Here is a 23,583-nt window from a genome sequence, read left to right as displayed (position 1 = left end):
TTACTACAACTGTTAAGTAGTAGTAACAGTAGCAGTAACAGTAGTATACAACAGTTACGACTGCTGTTACTACTACTATTACTACTGTTAACCTGCTTGTTTCCACTGTAAAGTTAAAGTACATTAACATGGGAGTCTATGGGAGCGACTCCCTCTAGTGGTCAGGAGAGGAACTGCAGACTCAGAGGTTTCAGGTAGAAACATGGTTGTGTTAAACATGGTTGTGTTGGTTTGTTTTAGTGTTGGTTTGTTTTAGTGACGGACGTGTTCACCTCGACCAACAGGACTGTAACCCTGTAACCCTGTAACCCTGCACACTGATATTAATCCCATAATAATCCCCACAGTGTTGAGACTTGGGCTTTAAATCCCACTGCCGGAAGCACTTTAAATCTGCTTCTCTGAATTAAGCCGAGCACGTTTTCATTCAGGGTCATGTGACTCGGTAAACGATGATGTCATGTGGCAGATGGAATGATTGACAGGAGGACTGGAAGTTTTATGAACTATGACTTTAACTGTCACGATGCAGATTTTCTGAATTTACAACAATGCAAACAATGCTCAACTAAGCATATTGGTCTGAGCTAGGGGAGAAAGTGAATAATCACAATTCAAATAAAGTAGAATATGAAAAGAAAAGAATAAAAACGTAAAAAGTTTAAAAGGAAAAAAAAAGGGGGGGGGCAACAACCAACAACACTTGTACCCTTCCCTTTAGGAAATATTTTTTCTCAGTCGTGTACTTTCTAAGCCAGTGTTTCCCCTCTGGATAGTTTCACTTAGATCCATTAGAGGCCATACAGTAATAATAATAAGTGTCATCATTTCCTTTTAATTTGGCACTTAGTCTTTCCAGAAGAAGTTCTTTTATATTCGCTATAACTTCAGTAAGAGAAGGTGAATGGAGAAAGTCTCACCAAACATTTTGTTTTCAGGACATGAACTAAACTAAAGGGCCAGTGCGTAGTAATAATAACAGAGTAGAGTTCATGCTTCAAGGTGTCGTGTTGTGTCTGATGTCTTGTCCTTGTCTCGTTGTGAAGACGCTCTGTTATTGGTCAGTGAGGTAACATTTGGCTGCTGTGACCAGACTTGTTCTGACATAGTTTCCACTGAGGACGGAGGTGACCCCCACCCCCCCCCCACCCCCCCTCCCCGAGGCTTAGACATGAATCAGACTCTGTTCTCTGTTGTTGTGCTGCTTAGTTTTACAGACAAAAACAACTATGACTCGTTGTTTGTTTGGCCGTCACCTGAGGTCGGTCGTCTTTGACCTCCACCTTCCTCCTCTCCTCCGTCCCCGTGACGACAGCGTCCTCTCCTCCGTCCCCGTGGTAACCCCAGACCTTCAGCAGCTTCAGCACGACGCCCTGAGGATTCATTTCATAATTTATAGTTCACTCGTGTGTGAATGAGAGCAGCGAGGTGAAGCCGTGGTTAGATCCCTAACCCATCGTTATCCCCAAAGAAGTTTAAATCAAAAGCAGCTGGACTTGGTTATTTGTCTAGAAGACGTTTCACCTTCATCAGTTCATGTTCATCTGACCAGGCTGGGAGTGGTCCAACTATCTGGTGTGGAGACCCAGGTATTTAAAGGGACAACGAGGAGTTTCTATTTGGTTATAAAAAAGTCTGATATTAATGTGGATGAATCTCCGTTACCACTTGTTAATGGTCCATTTTAGATAAATCTATGGTTTTGTCTCTATGGTTATTTTGTTATTATTAGTGGTGGTGGAAATGCTGGGCGAGCCGACCAGCGTTTCTTTACTTTCGGTTTCGTGGCGAGTCATGAGAATAACGCCGCCGTATGAATCTCCGTTTATGGTGGGAACTACGACGGTATGTGATCGTCTTCCAACCTCTGACTTTAATTCTTGATGAATGAAAACATGAGTCTGTCTTGCGCCGGTCAAAGAATTTCACGGTGCGGAGGCTCATAAATGTAGTGTGGAAACACTTTGCTGAGTGACTGTCTTTGGTGGAAAGTTGGTTTCGACTTCGTTAGTGCCCTATGTTGTTATAAGGAGTTGGAGTCACTTGCCACTTGTGAACAGTAGGCTAGTTGTTCTTTGAGATTAGATTGTTGAATCTCCTGGGAAGGGATGAAAGGGCAGCATTGTAAATTGGAGATAGGTGGTGTCTGAGACCACCTCCCCTGTTGAGGGATGGTTTCTCTACTTTTACATAGATGGCTTCTTTTACTCCTCTTTCAAACCATCTGTCCTCTCTGTCTAGGATGTGGACATTGCTGTCCTCAAAGGAGTGGGCTTTCTCCTTGGGATGTAAATAGACAGCAGAGTCCAGGCCTGAGGAGTTAGCTCGAAGGCCTTTCCTTCCAGAGTTTACAGCTTCTCCAGCTTCTACCTAGCCTCGTAAACCAACCTCTCGCGGAAATGCATTTCATTTCATTTCATTTCTCAGAGAGTCTGGCCTCATCTCCCCTCTAAGCGTTTGGGCTGGGCGGGAGCTGGGCGGGAGTAGTAGCAAAGACGGTTTAATATCTTTGGTAGTAGCGTTGACAGACAACCCCATTCAGCCAATCAGCAAGCTGGTGTAGTGACGGGGCTTTGCACCAGTCGGTCCCTGATTGGCCAACGTGCTGTGTCAATCACAGCGGGCGACGCTGATTGGCTCGGCCTTCTGAGGGTTTCAGTCCAAACGCTTAGAACGGGGATGAGGCCAGACTCTCCCTCAGAATGAAATTAAATGCACTTCCGCGAGAGGCTGGTTTACGAGGCTAGCTTCTTCCCACAGTCCAGAGACATTTACATCAGCTCGATCTGTGACTCCAGTCAGTGTGAATGTGTGTGTAAGTGTGAATGTGTGTGTGTGAGGTCGTTGTCTCTATGTTGGCCCTCTGAGGGACTGATGACCTGTCCTGGGTTAAACGTGCATCAATGCCCAGTGGGACCGACTCCAGCCGGCATGAAGCAAACGGACGGACGGTTGGACAGAGACAAAGGCCCAGTTCCAATCCGCCCCCTAAAGACTCAGACCCTGAACCCTCACTGACTAAAGTGACGTCAGCTCTAAGTGACAGAGTGTGAGAGTCTGTGAGGGTCCAGATGCTGTAAACATGAATGGAACAGCACTTACACACTCTCACCACACGTTACCTTGACAACAACATGTTGTTGACTCCGGTCTTGGACCGATAATTTACCGTACTTTCAACACTCACAACGTGTGTGAGGTGGACGGACTCAAAACAAAATGTTCCTGGATCAGATCTGCTCAAATTATCATCAATAATCACAAACGGCACGTTAACACTGACAGTAAACTGCTTCTTTTTTCTTTCTTTCTTTTTTGTTGTTGTTGCTCCTGTCCATTAACAATAAAGAGACTGGCGGAGCTCTCTCTGTCTACGTGTGTTCATTTACTTTTCTTTTCTTTTTTTACACTCGCGTTCCGACGGCATCCCTTGTATTTGACTTCACAACGCTATGAACTGTGGGTAATTTACTTACCGTAAATCAGCATCAGTGCTGACTTACGGTAAGGGGGCAGTAAGGGCTCATACCGACTCATTAATGATCTGACAACGGAACAGAACTCACACACTCATGGACTTCCTGTGAACGCGCCTCTAAGTCAGTGAGTCCGTGAGGGGTCGGATTGGAATTGGGCCAAAGAGACACTGAACCTCGGAGGAGCAGCTGGTTGAGGACCAGAGGAACCAGAGGAACCTTCAGGACCTGGGAGGATCAGTCTGGTCTAACTGACCTGTTGTTGTTGTTGTGTGTTGAGCAGGGGGAGGAGCCAGAGACGATGCTGAGGCCCTGCAGGCTGCTGCTGTGGGAGCTGCTTCTCAGGTTGTCCTACCACGTCGTCACAGGTGAGAACACAACAACACATCACTTCCTGTTTGTTTTGGGAGGGGGAGGCTGGTGGCTTGCAAGGCCTTTATTTTGACAGAGTCAGTTGGAGAGAGAGGGGAGATGTAGACGTCCTAACTTTGGTTTCTGTCCTCATCTTCTGTCCTGAACTTAGGACTGAACATTATTAACAAGTATAACCAGAAGGTGGTCCTAATGTTGTTCAGCTGGATAGCTCAGTGAGTAATGTCATTGGCTTTGGCCTGGGAGGCCGGGGTTCAAGTCCCACTATGCTGCTGTTTGATCAGTGTTTGTTTTTATAATGAATAGATATGAAAAGTATTTGTAGTTGTAATCACAAGGAATTGTATTTTGCATCATTATTAGTAAGTGTTATCAAGAAGTATATTCCTCGTGGCACAGGATCTTATGCTGCGTTCATAACAACTCGGAGGTCGGAATTCCCAACTCGGAAATTTCCAACTTCCGACATCATTGCGTTCACACTGCAGGAACTCGGAAGAAGAAAAGCATTATAATTAGCATTATACCCATACCTTCAACAATCCCAGAAGAACTCTTTCTTCCAAAAAAGGGTTCTCTGGATCAAAATGGATCTTACTGGAACCCTTAGTGTTACCAAGAACCCCTGAAAACCCCTTTCTTCAGGAAGGTCAAGGACCGGTCCGTGGCCCTGCAGGACCATGAGGCGGGCCACGGACCGGTCCTTGACCATTTTGTTAGATGGTGTGATGATTCTTATCTGCAACTTAATGTGTCAAAAACGAAAGACATGATAATTGATTTCCGTAAGAATCCACCTGTCACAGCCCAAACCTTTGTCCAAGGCACAGCTGTGGACATAGTCAGCCATTATAAGTATCTAGGCTCCATCCTGGATGATAAACTGTCTTTTGAGAGCAACTCAGATGCCATCTGCAGGAAAGTAAATCAGAGGTTGTTTTATTTAAGGAAACTGAGGTCTTTTAACGTTGATAAGAAGTTTCTTAAACTGTTTTACTCATCTTTTATTGAGTCCATCTTAACTTTTGCAATGATTTGTTGGTTTGGGAACCTCAGCATATCAAATAAGAATAAGATGAAGAATGTGGTCAAACTTGAATGACCTTGATAATGTTTATCAGGTTGGGTCAAATCAAATCAAGGGTTTTCAGAAGCAAATGGTTCCAGGTTGAACCCTTATTTCTAAGAGTGTATCAAGGAACAGGTCCCAGCTGCTCCTCCTCTTCCTCTTCGTCCCCAGCCAGCCTCTGTCTGGGCGGGGCGGACATCTTTGCGTCCGTCAGAGAGAACAGTCCGAGCGGCGTCTTCATCGCCAACATCAGCATCAGCGGAGAGCCGGGCGCCAACGCCGTGTGGCTGTGTCTGACCGGCGCCAACGCCCACTGGTTCTACCTGGAGGGGCGGACCATCCGGCTCAACACCTCGCTGTCCCGAGTCCTGGACCGAGAGGTGACACACCTCAGACTATAAACACCTACACCTGTCCTTTAGACTATAAACACCTGTACTCAGACTACACCTATAAACACCTCTCCTCACCTGTCCTCACCTGTCCTCAGACTACACCTGTCCTCAGACTATAAACACCTGTCCTCACCTGCCCTCAGACTATAAACACCTGTCCTCAGACTACACCTGTCCTCAGACTATAAACACCTGTCCTCAGACTATAAACACCTGTCCTCAGACTATAAACACCTGTCCTCAGACTATAAACACCTGTCCTTTAGACTGTAAACACCTGTCCTCAGACTATAAACACCTACACCTGTCCTTTAGACTATAAACACCTGTACTCAGACTACACCTATAAACACCTCTCCTCACCTGTCCTCACCTGTCCTCAGACTACACCTGTCCTCAGACTATAAACACCTGTCCTCAGACTATAAACACCTGTCCTCAGACTATAAACACCTGTCCTCAGACTACAAACACCTGTCCTCAGACTACACCTGTCCTCAGACTATAAACACCTGTCCTCAGACTACAAACACCTGTCCTCAGACTATAAACACCTGTCCTCAGACTACAAACACCTGTCCTCAGACTATAAACACCTGTCCTCAGACTATAAACACCTGTCCTCAGACTATAAACACCTGTCCTCAGACTACAAACACCTGTCCTCAGACTACACCTGCCCTCAGACTATAAACACCTGTCCTCAGACTATAAACACCTGTCCTCAGACTATAAACACCTGCCCTCAGACTATAAACACCTGTCCTCAGACTATAAACACCTGTCCTCAGACTATAAACACCTGTCCTCAGACTACAAACACCTGTCCTCAGACTACACCTGCCCTCAGACTATAAACACCTGTCCTCAGACTATAAACACCTGTCCTCAGACTGTAAACACCTGTCCTCAGACTATAAACACCTGTCCTCAGACTATAAACACCTGTCCTCAGACTGTAAACACCTGTCCTCAGACTATAAACACCTGTCCTCAGACTATAAACACCTGTCCTCAGACTATAAACACCTGTCCTCAGACTATAAACACCTGCCCTCAGACTATAAACACCTGTCCTCAGACTATAAACACCTGTCCTCAGACTATAAACACCTGTCCTCAGACTATAAACACCTGTCCTCAGACTACACCTGCGTCTTCCAGGTTCAGGGATCGGTGCTGATTGCAGAGCTGACCTGTTATGAAGATGATGTCGTCCAGGTGGGTCACCTGTTTACCTGTGATGATGTCACCTGTTTACCTGTGTTGCCATAGTAACGTCGTGTGTCTCCTCAGAGTCGCTTCAGGATCCTGCTGGAGATCGTGAATGAAAACGACAACAGACCAAACTTCCTGCAGACGACGGTTCAGCCCTTCAGCGTCAGCGAGGTAAAACGTTTCTCGCTGCCGACCAATCACAGAAGCTTCTCTGAGCTCACTTCCTGTTTAACTTTTAACTGCACCAACCGCCCCCCCCCCCTCCTTTCCCCCCTGCTGTTAAACCGGTCTGCCCTCTCTTCCCATGAACCAGTCTGCCATCCAGTCCTCCCATTAAGCTGGTCTGTCCTCTATGAACCAGTCTGCCATCCAGTCCTCCATTAAGCTGGTCTGCTCTCCCTGCCTCCCTTGTCCACCAGAAGCTTCCTCCTTCAGCTGTTGTTAACATTTCCATGTTTCTCACATTCTCTGTTATAAACTGTTTTCTTGTCTGTAACAACATCTCTGTCCTGGGTGATGATCCCTCCTCTGTTGCTCACCCTGAGCTTTCTCCTGGTTTTCCCTGTTAAAAGGGTTTTCCATGGAGTTTTTCCTCAGTGGATGTGAGGGTCTAAGGACAGAGGATGTTGTTATTATGGGATGTAAAGCCCTTTGAGACAAACTGGTGGTAAAAACGGGCTATACAGATAAAACTGCCTTGCAGGACTCTGATGAATCACAGTGTGTTTCCTTCTGTCCAGCTGACACCAGTGAACTCTGTGGTTTTCACCGTCAAGGCCGTCGACGCCGATGGAGACATGATCACTTACATCATCGACCCGTCATCAGTAAGACCACACCTGTCCACACCTGTCCACACCTGTCTCACCTGTCCACACCTGTCTCACCTGTCCACACCTGTCTCACCTGTCCACACCTGTCCACACCTGTCCACACCTGTCTCACCTGTCCACACCTGTCTCACCTGTCCACACCTGTCCACACGTCTCTGTCTGTCTGTGTTGGTAGATGTCTGTGTGACTGAACACACCTGTCTCACCTGTCTCACCTTACTCCGGCAGCGCGACGCCGGCTTCTTCAGGATCGATCTACCAAACAGCGGCAGCGTCGTCCTCGACAAACCTCTGGACTACGAAACCAGAACTCACCTGGAGCTGCTGGTCTGGGCCCAGGTAACTCTCAGCCACGCTCACCTGTAGGAACTCTCACCTGTAGGAACTCTCACCTGTAGGAACTCTCACCTGTAGGAACTCTCACCTGTAGGAACTCTCACTTGTAGGAACTCTCACCTGTAGGAACTCTCACCTGTAGGTGGGCTGAACTCTCACCTGTAGGAACTCTCACCTGTAGGAACTCTCACCTGTAGGTGGGCTGAACTCTCACCTGTAGGAACTCTCACCTGTAGGAACTCTCACCTGTAGGAACTCTCACCTGTAGGAACTCTCACCTGTAGGGACTCTCACCTGTAGGTGGGCTGAACTCTCACCTGTAGGAACTCTCACCTGTAGGTGGGCTGAACTCTCACCTGTAGGTGGGCTGAACTCTCACCTGTAGGTGGGCTGAACTCTCACCTGTAGGAACTCTCACCTGTAGGTGGGCTGAACTCTCACCTGTAGGTGGGCTGAACTCTCACCTGTAGGAACTCTCACCTGTAGGTGGGCTGAACTCTCACCTGTAGGTGGGCTGAACTCTCACCTGTAGGAACTCTCACCTGTAGGTGGGCTGAACTCTCACCTGTAGGTGGGCTGAACTCTCACCTGTAGGAACTCTCACTTGTAGGAACTCTCACCTGTAGGGACTCTCACCTGTAGGTGGGCTGAACTCTCACCTGTAGGGACTCTCACCTGTAGGTGGGCTGAACTCTCACCTGTAGGTGGGCTGAACTCTCACCTGTAGGAACTCTCACCTGTAGGTGGGCTGAACTCTCACCTGTAGGTGGGCTGAACTCTCACCTGTAGGTGGGCTGAACTCTCACCTGTAGGTGGGCTGAACTCTCACCTGTAGGAACTCTCACCTGTAGGTGGGCTGAACTCTCACCTGTAGGTGGGCTGAACTCTCACCTGTAGGTGGGCTGAACTCTCACCTGTAGGAACTCTCACCTGTAGGTGGGCTGAACTCTCACCTGTAGGTGGGCTGAACTCTCACCTGTAGGTGGGCTGAACTCTCACCTGTAGGAACTCTCACCTGTAGGTGGGCTGAACTCTCACCTGTAGGTGGGCTGAACTCTCACCTGTAGGTGGGCTGAACTCTCACCTGTAGGAACTCTCACCTGTAGGTGGGCTGAACTCTCACCTGTAGGAACTCTCACCTGTAGGTGGGCTGAACTCTCACCTGTAGGAACTCTCACCTGTAGGTGGGCTGAACTCTCACCTGTAGGAACTCTCACCTGTAGGAACTCTCACCTGGGCTGAACTCTCACCTGTAGGTGGGCTGAACTCTCACCTGTAGGTGGGCTGAACTCTCACCTGTAGGTGGGCTGAACTCTCACCTGGGCTGAACTCCATCGTAACAGTGTTTTGTTGTGACTCAGGAATCGAACACGGAGGAGAAGTTCAACACGACCGCCGTTTTAACCGTCAACGTCCGGGACGGAGACGACCAGTATCCTCACTTCCTGCCCTGCTCACCTGTTTCTCCAGGTGTTCCCGTCTGCATGAACCCCGTCTACAGCGCCAACATCACGCAGAAACACCAGGTAAACGCAGCTTGTTGCTGTTGTTCTGGGTTATAAAACGGAAAGGTGAAATCCTGCGATCTGATTGGTTGTTAACCGTGGTATAATGAGCAGTTACCACGGCTACTATTCTAAAGCCTTATCACAGCGTAGGCTATCACTCCGCCTCAGGCACGTATGACTGGTATGAATGGAAGTTGTTGTCATGTATCCATGACAACGGACTGTTGCAGTCCGTAGCAACAGACAGCTGATGTTTTTAGGATGTTAAAAAATGTAGTAAAGTAGTGTAATTGACATGTTTAAGGTGAACTTTGACCTCCAGAGGGTTAACAATGGTAGAGGGGACTGAGCAGTGACAGAGCTACTTGGAGCTAACGTCTGGACAGCTGGGAACAGATTTTTATTCTGCTGGAAGAAAACTACATGAAATTGATTGCGTATCCCTCTTTCATATTGTCATTATTGGTAACCGTTTTATAAAAGCAATATATCAGATATATATCAGATATTTTGCTTATTGATCTACTGTGTGTGTGTTCCAGGATGTAGTTCTGGAGTTTTCTCCCGGTCCAATCAGAGCAGAGGATGGAGACAGAGGGATCGACACACCGTTGACCTACAGCATCCTGTCAGGTCAGAGGTCAGAGGTCGCGGCCGTGGCAACAGCAGCAGCAGCAGCTCGGTGTGTTGTTGTTGTTGTTGTTGACGGTGTGTGTTGTTGCAGGTGACGACGGCGGCAGGTTTGTGATTGACAACCGGACCGGCGAGCTCCGGTTGACGCGACACGTCGACGACCGGCGACTGACACCGAACTTCACGCTCAACATCATGGTAACGCACTCACTTCCTGTTTGCTGCTTCACCAGAGACCAGCGGTAGAAACACAGCGTCTCACCCAGGGGTCGCGTTAACCAAATATTTTCCGTCATTGACCGTTTATTTTTAAACAGTGACAGAAAAATTTTGAGGCCATCCGTTATTTTTTTTTTTTTAAGTATACGTATATTTTGGCTTTTTTGCCTTTATTTGATAGCACACAGTAGAGATAGACAGGAAAGGGGGAGGCAGAGAGAGGGGGAATGACATGCAGGAAAGGTCTTCCCGATGCGAGATTCGAACCGGGGACGCCTGCGTTGAGGACTGTAGCCTCTACATGGGGCGGCCGCTTTAACCACTGCGCCACGCACCGCCCCGCCATCCGTTATTTTGACAGATTGCAATTCACACACCCATGGCCGTCTGGCAACAACAGAGAAGAAGACAGAAAGCTTCCCCGCAGTATTCAAACTCCAGACATAAGTGAATTAAATGTTGATGGGAGTCGTGTCAGTGCAAATATGAAGATCGATAATGATTTAACGGGCGAGATTCAGCTGCAGTGTCCGAGGGACTGACAGTAATGAGCTGTTGTTAAGTTACGTCCATAGACTGTTGCTAGGCTACATAGTGGTGTGTCTCCGTACAGGTAGAGCGGTCGGGGCTATGACATCATCGTTTCACACACGGTTAGATGTGCTCTGACGGCGACTGGCATTTCTCTGTTTGGACTTGATATGAATTAAAAATGAATTAAAATTGAATGCTATTGAATATGTCATTACTATCATTAAAAAAAAACTAAGTGACCGGTAAAAATAGATTATGACGGAATTTTTATGACCCCGTCAGTCAAAATGACCGGCAACGAAAAAGTCTAGCGTAACCTCTGGTCTGACCGGCCGTTCCCTCTGCAGGTGTGTCAGGTGGACGACAGGCTGAAGTACAGCGTGGCCGCCGTCCTGGTGCGAGTCCTCTACGAGAACCTGTTCCCTCCGGTCTTCAACAGAACGACCTTCAAAGGCTTCATCATCCAGAGCTCGAGCCCCGCCTCCATCGTCTCCACCTACGGCAACCAGGTGCTCCAGATACAAGCCTCGGACCGAGACTTCCCTAACGTAAGAACTCCTTCAGCACCGCACGCACCATCAGTGGCGAAAGTAGCATTAATGCAAGTAATGCCGCTGCATTAGGGCCCGTGGCCAAAAAAGGCCTGTGGTGGTGAACTCTGGTAACAATTACAGTAAATTAAACATTTCCAAAAATAAAATTATCAATTGGTGGTACTGTATGAACATCTTGGCTTTTACATCATTACTGCAATCCATTGATGTTATTCTGGATTATGGGGATTTGCTTTCAATATCTGGTCATTCAGTTTTTTATCCCCAAAAATAAAAAATATAAAGCCAAGGGAAGAGCCACTAGCCTATTATCTATCTATCTATCTATCTATCTATCTATCTATCTATCTATCTATCTATCTATCTATCTATCTATCTATCTATCTATCTATCTATCTATCTATCTATCTATCTATCTATCTATCTATCTATCTATCTATCTATCTATCTATCTATCATTACGTAGTACAGTCTGTGGCTGGAGCACACATTTATTTAGGAAAAGTGTAATTGGTGCAGATTAAACTTGTAAATGAAGCTGCTCTCCATCCCAACCCTTCCCTTCTATCCTAACTCTTTTAAACAGTAACAACAGAACCATTTGATTATGTTATAGATTTTCCATCTTTGCTGAGCATCAGAATTGTTTGAAATTAATATAATAGGCCTAATAATAATAATTTAAAAAAGCCAGTCCCATATAGACGCCTGTCTCTAACATAAGCCCTAACATCGGCCCCTGTTGTTATAGCAATAATTTAAATCATTTTGCATTGGGGCCCGTAGCAGACTACTTTCGCCACTGCGCACCATCACCTGTCTCACACCTGCTGAGTCATGATCGCTGCCATCCAATCACAGGGCCAGAATCCAAACGTCCACTACTCCCTCCATCCTCCGTCCGGACTGTACCAAGTCTCCCAGAGGGGGGTTCTGATCGCACGCACCGACCAGCTGCGCGCCTTCGACAGGCAGATCCTACAGGTGAGTTCACTGAGGCTTCATACGTGTTCACATTTACATATGTGTTCACATTTACATACGTGTTCACATTTACATACGTGTTAACATTTACATACGTGTTCACATTTACATACGTGTTAACATTTACATACGTGTTCACATTTACATACGTGTTCACATTTACATACAGGTTCACATTTACATACGTGTTCTTTAGTTTCATACGTGTTCACATTTACATACGAGTTCACATTTACATACGTGTTCTTTAGCTTCACACGTGTTCACATTTACATACATGTTCACATTTACATACGTGTTCACATTTACATACGTGTTAACATTTACGTACGTGTTCTTCTGCCTTCGACAGGCAGATCCTACAGGTGAGCTCACTGAGGCCCAGGCTTCATACGTGTTCACATTTACATATGTGTTCACATTTACATACTGTACGTGTTCACATTTACATACGTGTTCACATTTACATATGTGTTCACATTTACATACGTGTTCACATTTACATACGTGTTCACATTTACATACATGTTCTTTAGTTTCACCGACCAGCTGCGCGCCTTAGACAGGCAGATCCTACAGGTGAGCTCACTGAAGCCCAGGCTTCATACGTGTTCACATTTACATACGTGTTCACATTTACATACGTGTTCACATTTACATACGTGTTCTCTGGTTTCATACGTGTTCACATTTACATACGTTTTCTTTAGTTTCATACGTATTCACATTTACATACGTGATCACATTTACATATATGTTCACATTTACATACGTGTTCACATTTACATACGTGTTCTCTGGTTTCATACGTGTTCACATTTACATACGTGATCACATTTACATATATGTTCTTTAGCTTCATACGTGTTCACATTTACATACGTGTTCAAATTTATAATCATGTTCACATTTACATACGTGTTCTTTAGCTTCATATGTGTTCACATTTACATACATGTTTACATTTACATACACATTTACATACGTGTTCTTTAGTTTCATACGTGTTCTTTAGTTTCATACGTGTTCACATTTACATATGTGTTCTTTAGTTTCATATGTGTTCACATTTACATACGTGTTCTTTAGCTTCATACGTGTTCACATTTACATACATGTTTACATTTACATACACATTTACATACGTGTTCTTTAGCTTCATATGTGTTCACATTTACATACATGTTTACATTTACATACGTGTTCTTTAGTTACATACGTGTTCACATTTACATTTACATACGTGTTCTTTAGTAACATACGTGTTCACATTTACATACGTGTTCACATTGGCATGCGTGTTCTTTAGTTTGTTACGTGTTCTTTAGTTTCGTAGCTGCTCCTCTTGGTCGTGGTCTGGGTGCAGGTCAAAATGTCTCAGTGAGTCATACGGGTGTCATGGAAACGGTCGTCAGGTGTGACCGGTTGTCAGGGCAACAGGTGACGTCTCTAACGCCTCTCGTCCTCCAGGTCGTCGCCAGAGACGAAGAATCTGGAGAAGAAGTTTCAGCTTCAGTCGACATCGAAGTTCTGCAGAGAGGACAAGCAGGTGAGACCTCGCGGTGCGTTCACTGACCCGTCCTCACGGTGCCTTCACTGACCCGTCCTCCTGGTGCCTTCACTGACCCGTCCTCCTGGTGCCTTCACTGACCCGTCCTCACTGACCCGTCCTCACGGTGCCTTCACTGACCCGTCCTCACGGTGCCTTCACTGACCCGTCCTCACTGACCCGTCCTCACGGTGCCTTCACTGACCCGTCCTCCTGGTGCCTTCACTGACCCGTCCTCCTGGTGCCTTCACTGACCCGTCCTCACTGACCCGTCCTCACGGTGCCTTCACTGACCCGTCCTCACGGTGCCTTCACTGACCCGTCCTCACGGTGCCTTCACTGACCCGTCCTCACGGTGCGTTCACTGACCCGTCCTCACGGTGCCTTCACTGACCCGTCCTCACGGTGCCTTCACTGACCCGTCCTCACTGACCCGTCCTCACGGTGCCTTCACTGACCCGTCCTCACGGTGCCTTCACTGACCCGTCCTCACTGACCCGTCCTCACTGACCCGTCCTCACGGTGCGTTCACTGACCCGTCCTCGCGGTGCCTTCACTGACCCGTCCTCCTGGTGCGTTCACTGACCCGTCCTCACGGTGCCTTCACTGACCCGTCCTCACTGACCCGTCCTCACGGTGCGTTCACTGACCCGTCCTCACGGTGCCTTCACTGACCCGTCCTCACTGACCCGTCCTCACGGTGCCTTCACTGACCCGTCCTCACGGTGCCTTCACTGACCCGTCCTCACGGTGCCTTCACTGACCCGTCCTCACGGTGCCTTCACTGACCCGTCCTCACTGACCCGTCCTCACGGTGCCTTCACTGACCCGTCCTCACGGTGCCTTCACTGACCCGTCCTCCTGGTGCCTTCACTGACCCGTCCTCGTGGTGCCTTCACTGACATTAACTCTCTCCTCTCCCCAGTCCCTCATGGTGCGTTCACTGACATTAACTCTCTCCTCTCCCCAGTCCCTCATGGTGCGTTCACTGACATTAACTCTCTCCTCTCCCCAGTCCCTCATGGTGCGTTCACTGACATTAACTCTCTCCTCTCCCTCAGTCCCTCACGGTGCGTTCACTGACATTAACTCTCTCCTCTCCCCAGTCCCTCACGGTGCGTTCACTGACATTAACTCTCTCCTCTCCCCAGTCCCTCATGGTGCGTTCACTGACATTAACTCTCTCCTCTCCCTCAGTCCCTCACGGTGCGTTCACTGACATTAACTCTCTCCTCTCCCCAGTCCCTCACGGTGCGTTCACTGACATTAACTCTCTCCTCTCCCCAGTCCCTCACGGTGCGTTCACTGACATTAACTCTCTCCTCTCCCTCAGTCCCTCACGGTGCGTTCACTGACATTAACTCTCTCCTCTCCCCAGTCCCTCACGGTGCGTTCACTGACATTAACTCTCTCCTCTCCCTCAGTCCCTCACGGTGCGTTCACTGACATTAACTCTCTCCTCTCCCCAGTCCCTCACGGTGCGTTCACTGACATTAACTCTCTAAACTCACGGTGCGTTCACTGACATTAACTCTCTAAACTCACGGTGCGTTCACTGACATTAACTCTCTCCTCTCCCTCTCTAAACTCACGGTGCGTTCACTGACATTAACTCTCTCCTCTCCCCAGTCCCTCATGGTGCGTTCACTGACATTAACTCTCTCCTCTCCCCAGTCCCTCACGGTGCGTTCACTGACATTAACTCTCTCCTCTCCCTCAGTCCCTCATGGTGCGTTCACTGACATTAACTCTCTCCTCTCCCCAGTCCCTCACGGTGCGTTCACTGACATTAACTCTCTCCTCTCCCTCTCTAAACTCACGGTGCGTTCACTGACATTAACTCTCTCCTCTCCCCAGTCCCTCACGGTGCGTTCACTGACATTAACTCTCTCCTCTCCCCAGTCCCTCATGGTGCGTTCACGGAGCAGCAGATGTTCGGGGATGTGGACGGCCGGCTGGCGGGAGGAATCGCGGCGACGATCCTGTTGATGTTTCTATCGGCTCTTATGTTTCTGGTGCTTCGAGCCGTGAAGAGTCGGCGTTTACAGAGGGACCCTGAAGGCCTCACGGCCATCGCCCTGGAAAAACATCCCACCGTGGTAAAAACTCACCTGACGATGTCATAGACTTCAGAATGAATGTGGTTAAAGCAGAGAAACATCTGTAAGCAGCAGCTGGTCGATCGCCGCTCTAACCCGATAGTCCAGGCATTCTAGCTCAGTTTGGACCCAACATAGAACTAATATAGTCCAGGCAAAATAGCGTTTTACGACAGACTAATTGTCACAGAAGGTTTTTCACCATCCATCATTTCTATGAGGTGTCTAGAACAACACACTAAAAGTCCTAAGAAATCCTAGTTGGGGAAATATGTTTAATTTGCATCATTATTTACTGTATAAAGTATTGGTGCCGACAACAATACACCCCAATGGGGCTATTTTTTTCCTTTACGCCTATCACAATGAAACTTTACACAATGAAAGTATCCATACAATGTAACATTTTTTGTATTACAAGTTTCTTTGAAAATGAATTTGAATATGCAAATGAGCCTTACACTAATCAAATATGCCCAAAATACACCCGAATAGGCTTCTTTTTTTCCTTTACTCCTACCACAATGAAACTTTACACAATAAAAGTATACATGAAAAGTAACATTTCTGTATTTCAAGTTTCTTGGAAAATTAATTTTAAATATGTAAATGAGCTCAACACTAATTGACTTATGGTCAAGAAGCCATAGAGCCACAAGAAGCAACAGGGGCCAAATAACTAACACATTCATGTCCATTCAATAAGTTAACCTATGCACCGAGTGCTGTCACTTGCCACACTTGACTTATTCATACACACATGTCACTTGCCACTTAAAAGACCTATATTGACCTTAAGAATTGATTGCACAGTCTTGTCTCCAGTTGCTTTCTAAATTTTTTTTTTTTTATTAGCGAACAAGCCTTACCTAACGACTTTCCTCCCAGTTTGCAGAGAACATCAGAAGAAAGTCAGAATTCATCAAAGTCGTTTCAACGACTGTGTGTGATGTTATATTAAATATGCTGTTATGTTCAACAACATATGAGCGGGACTAAGAACTAAGTTATTTGGCCCCTGTTGCTGCTGCTTGTGGCTTTATGGCTTCTTGACCATAAGTCAATTAGTGTTGAGCTCATTTACATATTTAAAATTAATTTTCCAAGAAACTTGAAATACAGAAATGTTACTTTCCATGTATACTTTTATTGTGTGAGTAAATTTTATAAGTGTGATTGTGGTAGGAGTAAAGGAAGAAAAGAATCCTATTCGGGTGTATTTTGGGCATATTCCATTAGTGTATTGCTCATTTGCATATTCAAATTCATTTTCCAAGAAACTTGTAATACAAAAAATGTTGCTTTTAATGTCTACTTTCATAGTGTAAAGTTTCATTGTGGTAGGAGTAAAGGAAAAAAAGAAGCCTATTCGGGTGTATTTTGGGCATATTTGATTAGTGTAAGGCTCATTTGCATATTCAAATTCATTTTCAAAGAAACTTGTAATACAAAAAATGTTACATTTCATGGATACTTTTATCATGTAAAGTTTCATTGTGATAGGAGTAAAGGGAAAAATAGCCCCATTGGGGTGTATTGTTGTCGGCATCATTACTTTATACAGTAAATAATGATGCAAATTAAACATATTTCCCCAACTAGGATTTCTTAGGACTTTTAGTATGTTGTTCTAGACACCTCATAGAAATGATGTATGGTGAAAAACCTTCTGTGACAATTAGTTCTATTTTTGGGTCCAAAATGAGCTAAATTGCCTGGACTAATAGTAACAGAATGTTTTTCACCATCCATCATTTCTATGAGGTGTCCAGAACAACATACTAAAAGTCCTTAAGAAATCCTAGTTGGGGAAATATGTTTAATTCTCATCAATCCAACATTGATTTACTGTATAAAGTCTATGGTGCCAATACAATACACCCCAATGGGGATGTTTTGTACCATAAGTCAATTAGTGTTGAGCTCATTTGTATATTTAAAATAAAATTTCCAAGAAACTTGAAATACAGAAATGTTACTTGTCATGTATACTTTCATTGTGTAAAATTTGATTGTTGTAGGAGTAAAGGAAAAAGATAAGCCTATTTGGGTGTATTTTGGGCATATTGCTCATTTGCATATTCAAATTAATAAAAAAAATAAAAAACTTGTAATACAAAAAATGTTACTTTTCATGGCTACTTTCATTGTGTAAAGTTTCATTGTGATAGGAGTAAAGGAAAAAAACATCCCCATTGGGGTGTATTGTATTGGCACCATAGACTTTATACAGTAAATCAATGTTGGATTGATGAGAATTAAACATATTTCCCCAACTAGGATTTCTTAGGACTTTTAGTATGTTGTTCTGGACACCTCATAGAAATGATGGATGGTGAAAAACATTCTGTTACAATTAGTCTGTCGGAAAACACTATTTTGCCTGGACTACTAACCCTGAAATCAACGTTTAACTCTGATCGGTCGTTTCTCCACAGCGTTTACGCTGGTTTCACAAGGTGAGTTCAAGTTCCTCTTCAGTCAGTGGTCGTGGTCGTGGTCATGGTCGTAGGGTCGTCCTGTGGTGTCGTACTCGTGTCGTTGTGGAGTTTTAGTAAAAAGCAGCTGGACTTCTTTTCTCTTATTGAAGACGTTTCACCTTCGTCCAAGAGGCTTCTTCAGTTCTGAGACTAACCCGGTCTAACACAGGTACTCTAAACCCAGAGTGGGTGGTCCCCAAAGTCACATGACCACACCCCCGAGACTCGAGTCACATGACCACACCCCCGAGACTGGGGGGGGGGGGATTAGTTTAGTTTAGTTTAATAAGTTTATTTGTATCAGGGACAAGGTACAAAATAACATTAGTCTGAAATGAGAAGAGATGCCTTGTAGCGGATTTATCTCACTAGCTACTTTCCACCCGTCGTCCCTGGCAGGTGAATAAGAACAATAGAAAGGTAAGAATTATCAGTTTACACAGCGTTAAACATCCATACACATGTGCATAATACCCCCTCCCACACATCACAAACACTCCAGACATATCTCATATCAGAAAGAAACATACAGTTGTTAAAATACTTCACACTTTGCCAAGGTTAAAAATAGTTTAGGCTCATGATTAATGCTGACGTGACTGGTTTCTTAGGATCCATTGTTTGACTTCCTGGGAGAAAACTTTGAAGTCTGTACAGAGTTTCAGATTAGTTGGAAGATTGTTCCATGATTTGACAGATTTGGTCATGTGACGAGGAGTGTATTATGGGGTTTAAACTTCCCTGGGGAGAGCTCCCAACACAGCCTTGTAGGTGGCAGATAGATTGTGTCTTAGGCCGCCACCTCTGTTTAGAGAGGGCAAGGCAAGGCAAGGCAAGGCAAGGCAAGGCAAGGCAAGGCAAGGCAATTTTATTTGTATAGCCCATTTTTACAAACAGTTTGCCTCAAAGGGCTTCACATCCCATCATAACAACATCCTCTGTCCTTAGACCCTCACATCCACTGAGGAAAAACTCCATGGAAAACCCTTTTAACAGGGAAAACCAGGAGAAAGCTCAGGGTGAGCAACAGAGGAGGGTTTCTCCAAGTGGACATCGATGTCTTCCTTCACCCCTCTCTCAAACCGTCTGTCCTGCCTGTCCAACACAAGGACGTTGAAGTCCTCAAAGGAGTGACCTTTCTCCTTCAGATGCAGATGTTCAGCTGAGTCCTGTCTCCATGGAGACGGACCGGGGGCGCCGCCATAGCTCGGCTCATCCACACCGGAAGTCCCAACCGGAAGTTGCTTTTCTTCCTGTATATTATTTCTATGTTATTCTAAGAACCCCCCCCCCTCTCTCTCTCTATCTGGCCTGTCTAGCCTCTACCTGCTCTTTTTACTAAACTTAACCAACTCCTTTCTTCATTGCCTAAACCCAACCAAAAAGGGTTTTCCATGGAGTTTTTCCTCAGTGGATGTGAGGGTCTAAGGACAGAGGATGTTGTTATGATGGGATGTAAAGCCCTTTGAGACAAACTGTTTGTAAAAACGGGCTATACAAATAAAATTGCCTTGCCTTGCCTTGCCAACCAAAGCACCACCAACCACATTTCTCCTGGTCTGCTGTCAGCATAGATATATATAGGCTACTGTCAGTATATATATCTATGTGCTGTCAGCAGGAGCGGCGGGGCTGGGCAACTGGTAGCCATTAGCCGTTAGCCGTTAGCCGTTAGCAGCGTTATTTAATAACTCAATAACTTAATAAACGATCCATGCAAAAAAATATTCAGTTAACTCAATCATGTTGTAACTAAGGTATCTGCTGGAAAAAATGTTTTTTTTTCTCATGGACCATTTGAGTTACTGAGTTATTTTTTTTTATCTACATAGAAGTGATAGACACGAAGAAGAGCAACTTCCGGTTGGGACTTCCGGTACGGATGTCGCTGCATACGGGAACTCTCTGTGTTGAGCCATGCGTCGGTGGAGGGGCTGTTTGGTTTCCCCTCTGTAGAGGTCTGAGCGCTCCTCGCTAGGGGGGGGGGCGTTGCCAAGGGCCTCACGATACGATACGCATCACGATACTTGAGTCACGATACGATACGATATTGCGATATCCAAATTTTGCGATATATTGCGATATTCTACATAGTTCACTGAAAAATGTAAAAGGCATTAGTATGCGTCTTAAAATCAGAGTTGTATGTACATCAGATGATAGTGATAATTCATGGGACAAACTGAGTCAAAACAATGTAATTCTAATGATCCATGACATTTTATTGTAACTATACAAGCGCAAGTTACAACAACATATCTGCATGAACAACAACACACTGTCTGAGGCAGCAGCACAGTGACACCTCGCAGAGTCGTACTGGATTTACGTCTGAAACATGATTTAGTATTTGAAAAAACCCGATATATCGATATATCGTAATATCGATATATCAATATTCAAAGTTTGAATATCGATATCGATACCCTCCTCCTGCCTGCCATTACATGTTAGACATGCGGGATCCATGGAGAGGTTTAACTGCGCTTTAAAAACGCACCTTTTCTCCTTGGTCTTCGGATCCATAAGGACTTATAATCCTGGCTAGTTTTGTTTAAATATCTATGTCTATGACTACTGTAGCTGTGCACATTTGCGTTTGCGTTTGCGTATGTGTATGTATGCGCATATGTCCGTATATGTATATGTACATACATCTGTGTGTGAGAATGTGTGATAGTACGCATGTCATCTTGTTTCTTGCACATGCATTGTCTTTGTTTCTGTCTCTGCTCTGTGAAGCTCTTTGGACGACTGTCACAGGTCTTTTTAACCGTGCTATAGAAATAAAAGTGAACTTGAACTTGAACTCCTCGCTAGTCAGGTGTCCTCTCTCTGCCCCCCCCCCCCCAGGTGAGCTCCAGCCAACCCGAGTCGCCGTACGGCACCGGAGCCTTCAGTCCTCGCCGTGAGTCTCTGTGTCAGACGGAGAGCTGTCATGGCCGCCAGGGCGTCTACACCCGCCGGCTGTCGCAGCTGCTTCCTGTTCCCGTGACCTCGTCCTCGCTGTCGCACGCACACGCCACCGTCTCAGAGTGATGACATCACACCCCACCGGGTCAGAGTGATGACATCACTGCAGGGACTAACGACCACATGAAATGAACCAATCAGAGGAGACGTTACTGGACTTCCTGTAAATAAAAATATTGATCATGTGACGAGACGAGTTGTTTCTGTGTTTATGGTCAGATCGAAGTGTGTGTGTGTGTGTGTGTGTGTGTGTGTGTGTGTGTGTGTGTGTGTTCGACACCGAGGTCTAAACTCTAAACGTCCAGTTGGAGCCAATAACCGGGTGAGTTTCTTCACAAATAAAATAAAATAAATGAAACCTTTGTGTCAGTGCTGGTTCATCTCTATTGATGCTTTGACAAAATAGAAAAATAAAAAACAGTGGAGCTGGTTCAAGTCTGAAATCTAAACTGGAAAAGCTGATAAAGGCAGCGATGAAGGTGATGGCCAAGGATAGTTACCCGCCCCTACATTCCATATTTGAAAAAACAGTAGTCAACCAGGCCCAAAGGATTTTGAAAGATCCATCCCAGATCCTTTATCTGGAATATGAAATGCTACCTTCAGGGCGACGCTATAGAGCGAGCAGTTACAGAACCCATCGCGGTAACACTTTATTTTAAGGGGTCCTTGTTCCTGTGTAGTTACCTAATTAATTACAGTGTAATTACCTATGTTACTGTATGTAATAGCATGTACTTACATTGTAATTACATAGTGTATTTTGGTGTACTTACAGGTCCTTGTTACACTTGTAATAAGAAATGCTTGTTACAATACCTGGTCAAAGTGGCCTCTCTCTTTGGGGAAGGGGTACATCTGCAAGAAAAATGGCTGAAACCACAACCCATGTTGCCTGGGAAAACTTTTCCATCAATCTTCCTCCTGTCTCTTGAGTCTTGGAACATTTATGCTGTTACACAACAGTTGTGTTAATACACCGTTGTTACTCTTTGGTACAGTGGAATGAGCACATTAAAATAAAGTGTACCTGCTACATACTTACATGTAACATCATGCAGAAACTTGGTACTCAAGTATTTTTACATATAAACCAATAACTAGAATAGCATTTTTCCAGAAAATGAGACAATGCTGGATAACTCAGTTCATATGGAACTGAAAACATCATCAGCAATCTGTAGCTATGCATAAACCACACACTCAAAAAAATGCATTTCAGTGTTCCTTTATTGTGCATTTGGAACAATATTGTCAGTATCACATCTGTCCAACTTGTGTTATGCTGTGCAGCAATTTGCCTGCATGGAACTGCATAGAACATAAATTGAAAAATAGGTAAGTAACTTAAAGAGTAATTTCACTGTAAATTGACACATAGCCCTGTTGTTCAAGCTCACCACATGTAGCTCATAGGAAAAAGAAGACTGTACTGCCCTGGCAGTTGGTGGGCCGATGCAAAGCTAGACAGTCAGTCAACGACACGTATAGAAGCTCCCCCAAAAACCACAAGGCTTGATCTTTTCCTGTCCTTTAATGGAGTCCTCTATTTCTAAAACTGAAATCATCACAGAAACACAATTTACTTACAATACTTACAGTAGCATGGCATGAATACACTTCAGTTAGCATCCAGATTAACAAAATGAAAAGAGTTAGTATAGACTGAAAGCTAGCAAGGTATATTTACCGAAAACATAACTAATCATGTCTTAATTACAAAAATACACAATCATGTAACACTATTTGACACTAGGTGCGTTTCCATTACCCCTTGAAATGCGCAAAACCTAAATATCGAAATTAAAAACTGATGATGGAAACACCTACATTTCGAAAAAACTCTCAAATATCGCAAAAAAGTTTTTGCACTCTCATGAGGTGGTTTTTGAGACGTATCGATACAAACGTGTATCGCAAAAGTGTAATGGAAACACTTTTTCCGCTTTTCTACACGTCACCGGAGTTGTGTGTGTCCACCGTCCACGCTGTGTTGGTTTATGTAACTTGAGGGGACAAATGAACCACATGTTTATTGTAATGCATTGCTGACGTGGGCATTGTTTCTCATTAAATTAGAAAAACCTTTCCTATCGTTCCCCTTTTCCGTGCATGGTTGAAGGAGACTGGCTCGCATCCACGCTCCTCTCCCTCCTGCACCGACATGTCACCTTAAGTCACATAAACCAGTACGGGTGTGTGGAACATGTCCCCTCTAGTCACATAAACCAGTACGGGTGTGTGGAACATGTCTCCTCTAGTCACATAAACCAGTACGGGTGTGTGGAACATGTCCCCTCTAGTCACATAAACCAGTACGGGTGTGTGGAACATGTCCCCTCTAGTCACAT

At 45.2% G+C, this 23,583-nt stretch overlaps 1 protein-coding gene across 1 annotated transcript in view; it reads left to right on the top strand.

Annotated features, from left to right (window-relative positions):
* Positions 1–21,298, top strand: part of cdhr5-rs (cadherin-related family member 5, related sequence) — a 23,106-nt gene extending 1,808 nt beyond the window's left edge. Inside the window, exons 2-16 of the mRNA XM_085769910.1 lie at positions 3,766–3,844; positions 5,089–5,297; positions 6,477–6,533; positions 6,609–6,701; positions 7,271–7,357; positions 7,592–7,702; positions 9,061–9,225; positions 9,750–9,840; positions 9,932–10,038; positions 10,941–11,141; positions 12,009–12,131; positions 13,602–13,680; positions 15,583–15,779; positions 18,218–18,238; positions 21,113–21,298. Coding sequence (XP_085626036.1) covers positions 3,778–3,844; positions 5,089–5,297; positions 6,477–6,533; positions 6,609–6,701; positions 7,271–7,357; positions 7,592–7,702; positions 9,061–9,225; positions 9,750–9,840; positions 9,932–10,038; positions 10,941–11,141; positions 12,009–12,131; positions 13,602–13,680; positions 15,583–15,779; positions 18,218–18,238; positions 21,113–21,298 — 1,794 coding nt within the window. The 5' untranslated portion in view covers positions 3,766–3,777. The remainder of the gene's footprint in view (positions 1–3,765; positions 3,845–5,088; positions 5,298–6,476; positions 6,534–6,608; positions 6,702–7,270; positions 7,358–7,591; positions 7,703–9,060; positions 9,226–9,749; positions 9,841–9,931; positions 10,039–10,940; positions 11,142–12,008; positions 12,132–13,601; positions 13,681–15,582; positions 15,780–18,217; positions 18,239–21,112) is intronic.
* Positions 21,299–23,583: the final 2,285 nt, after the last annotated feature.

This window comes from Trachurus japonicus, chromosome 23 (assembly GCF_045865225.1).
Source record: "Trachurus japonicus isolate A0001 chromosome 23, Traja_1.0".
Taxonomy (NCBI): Eukaryota; Metazoa; Chordata; class Actinopteri; order Carangiformes; family Carangidae; genus Trachurus; species Trachurus japonicus.
This window is presented reverse-complemented; position numbering and strand designations above follow the sequence as displayed.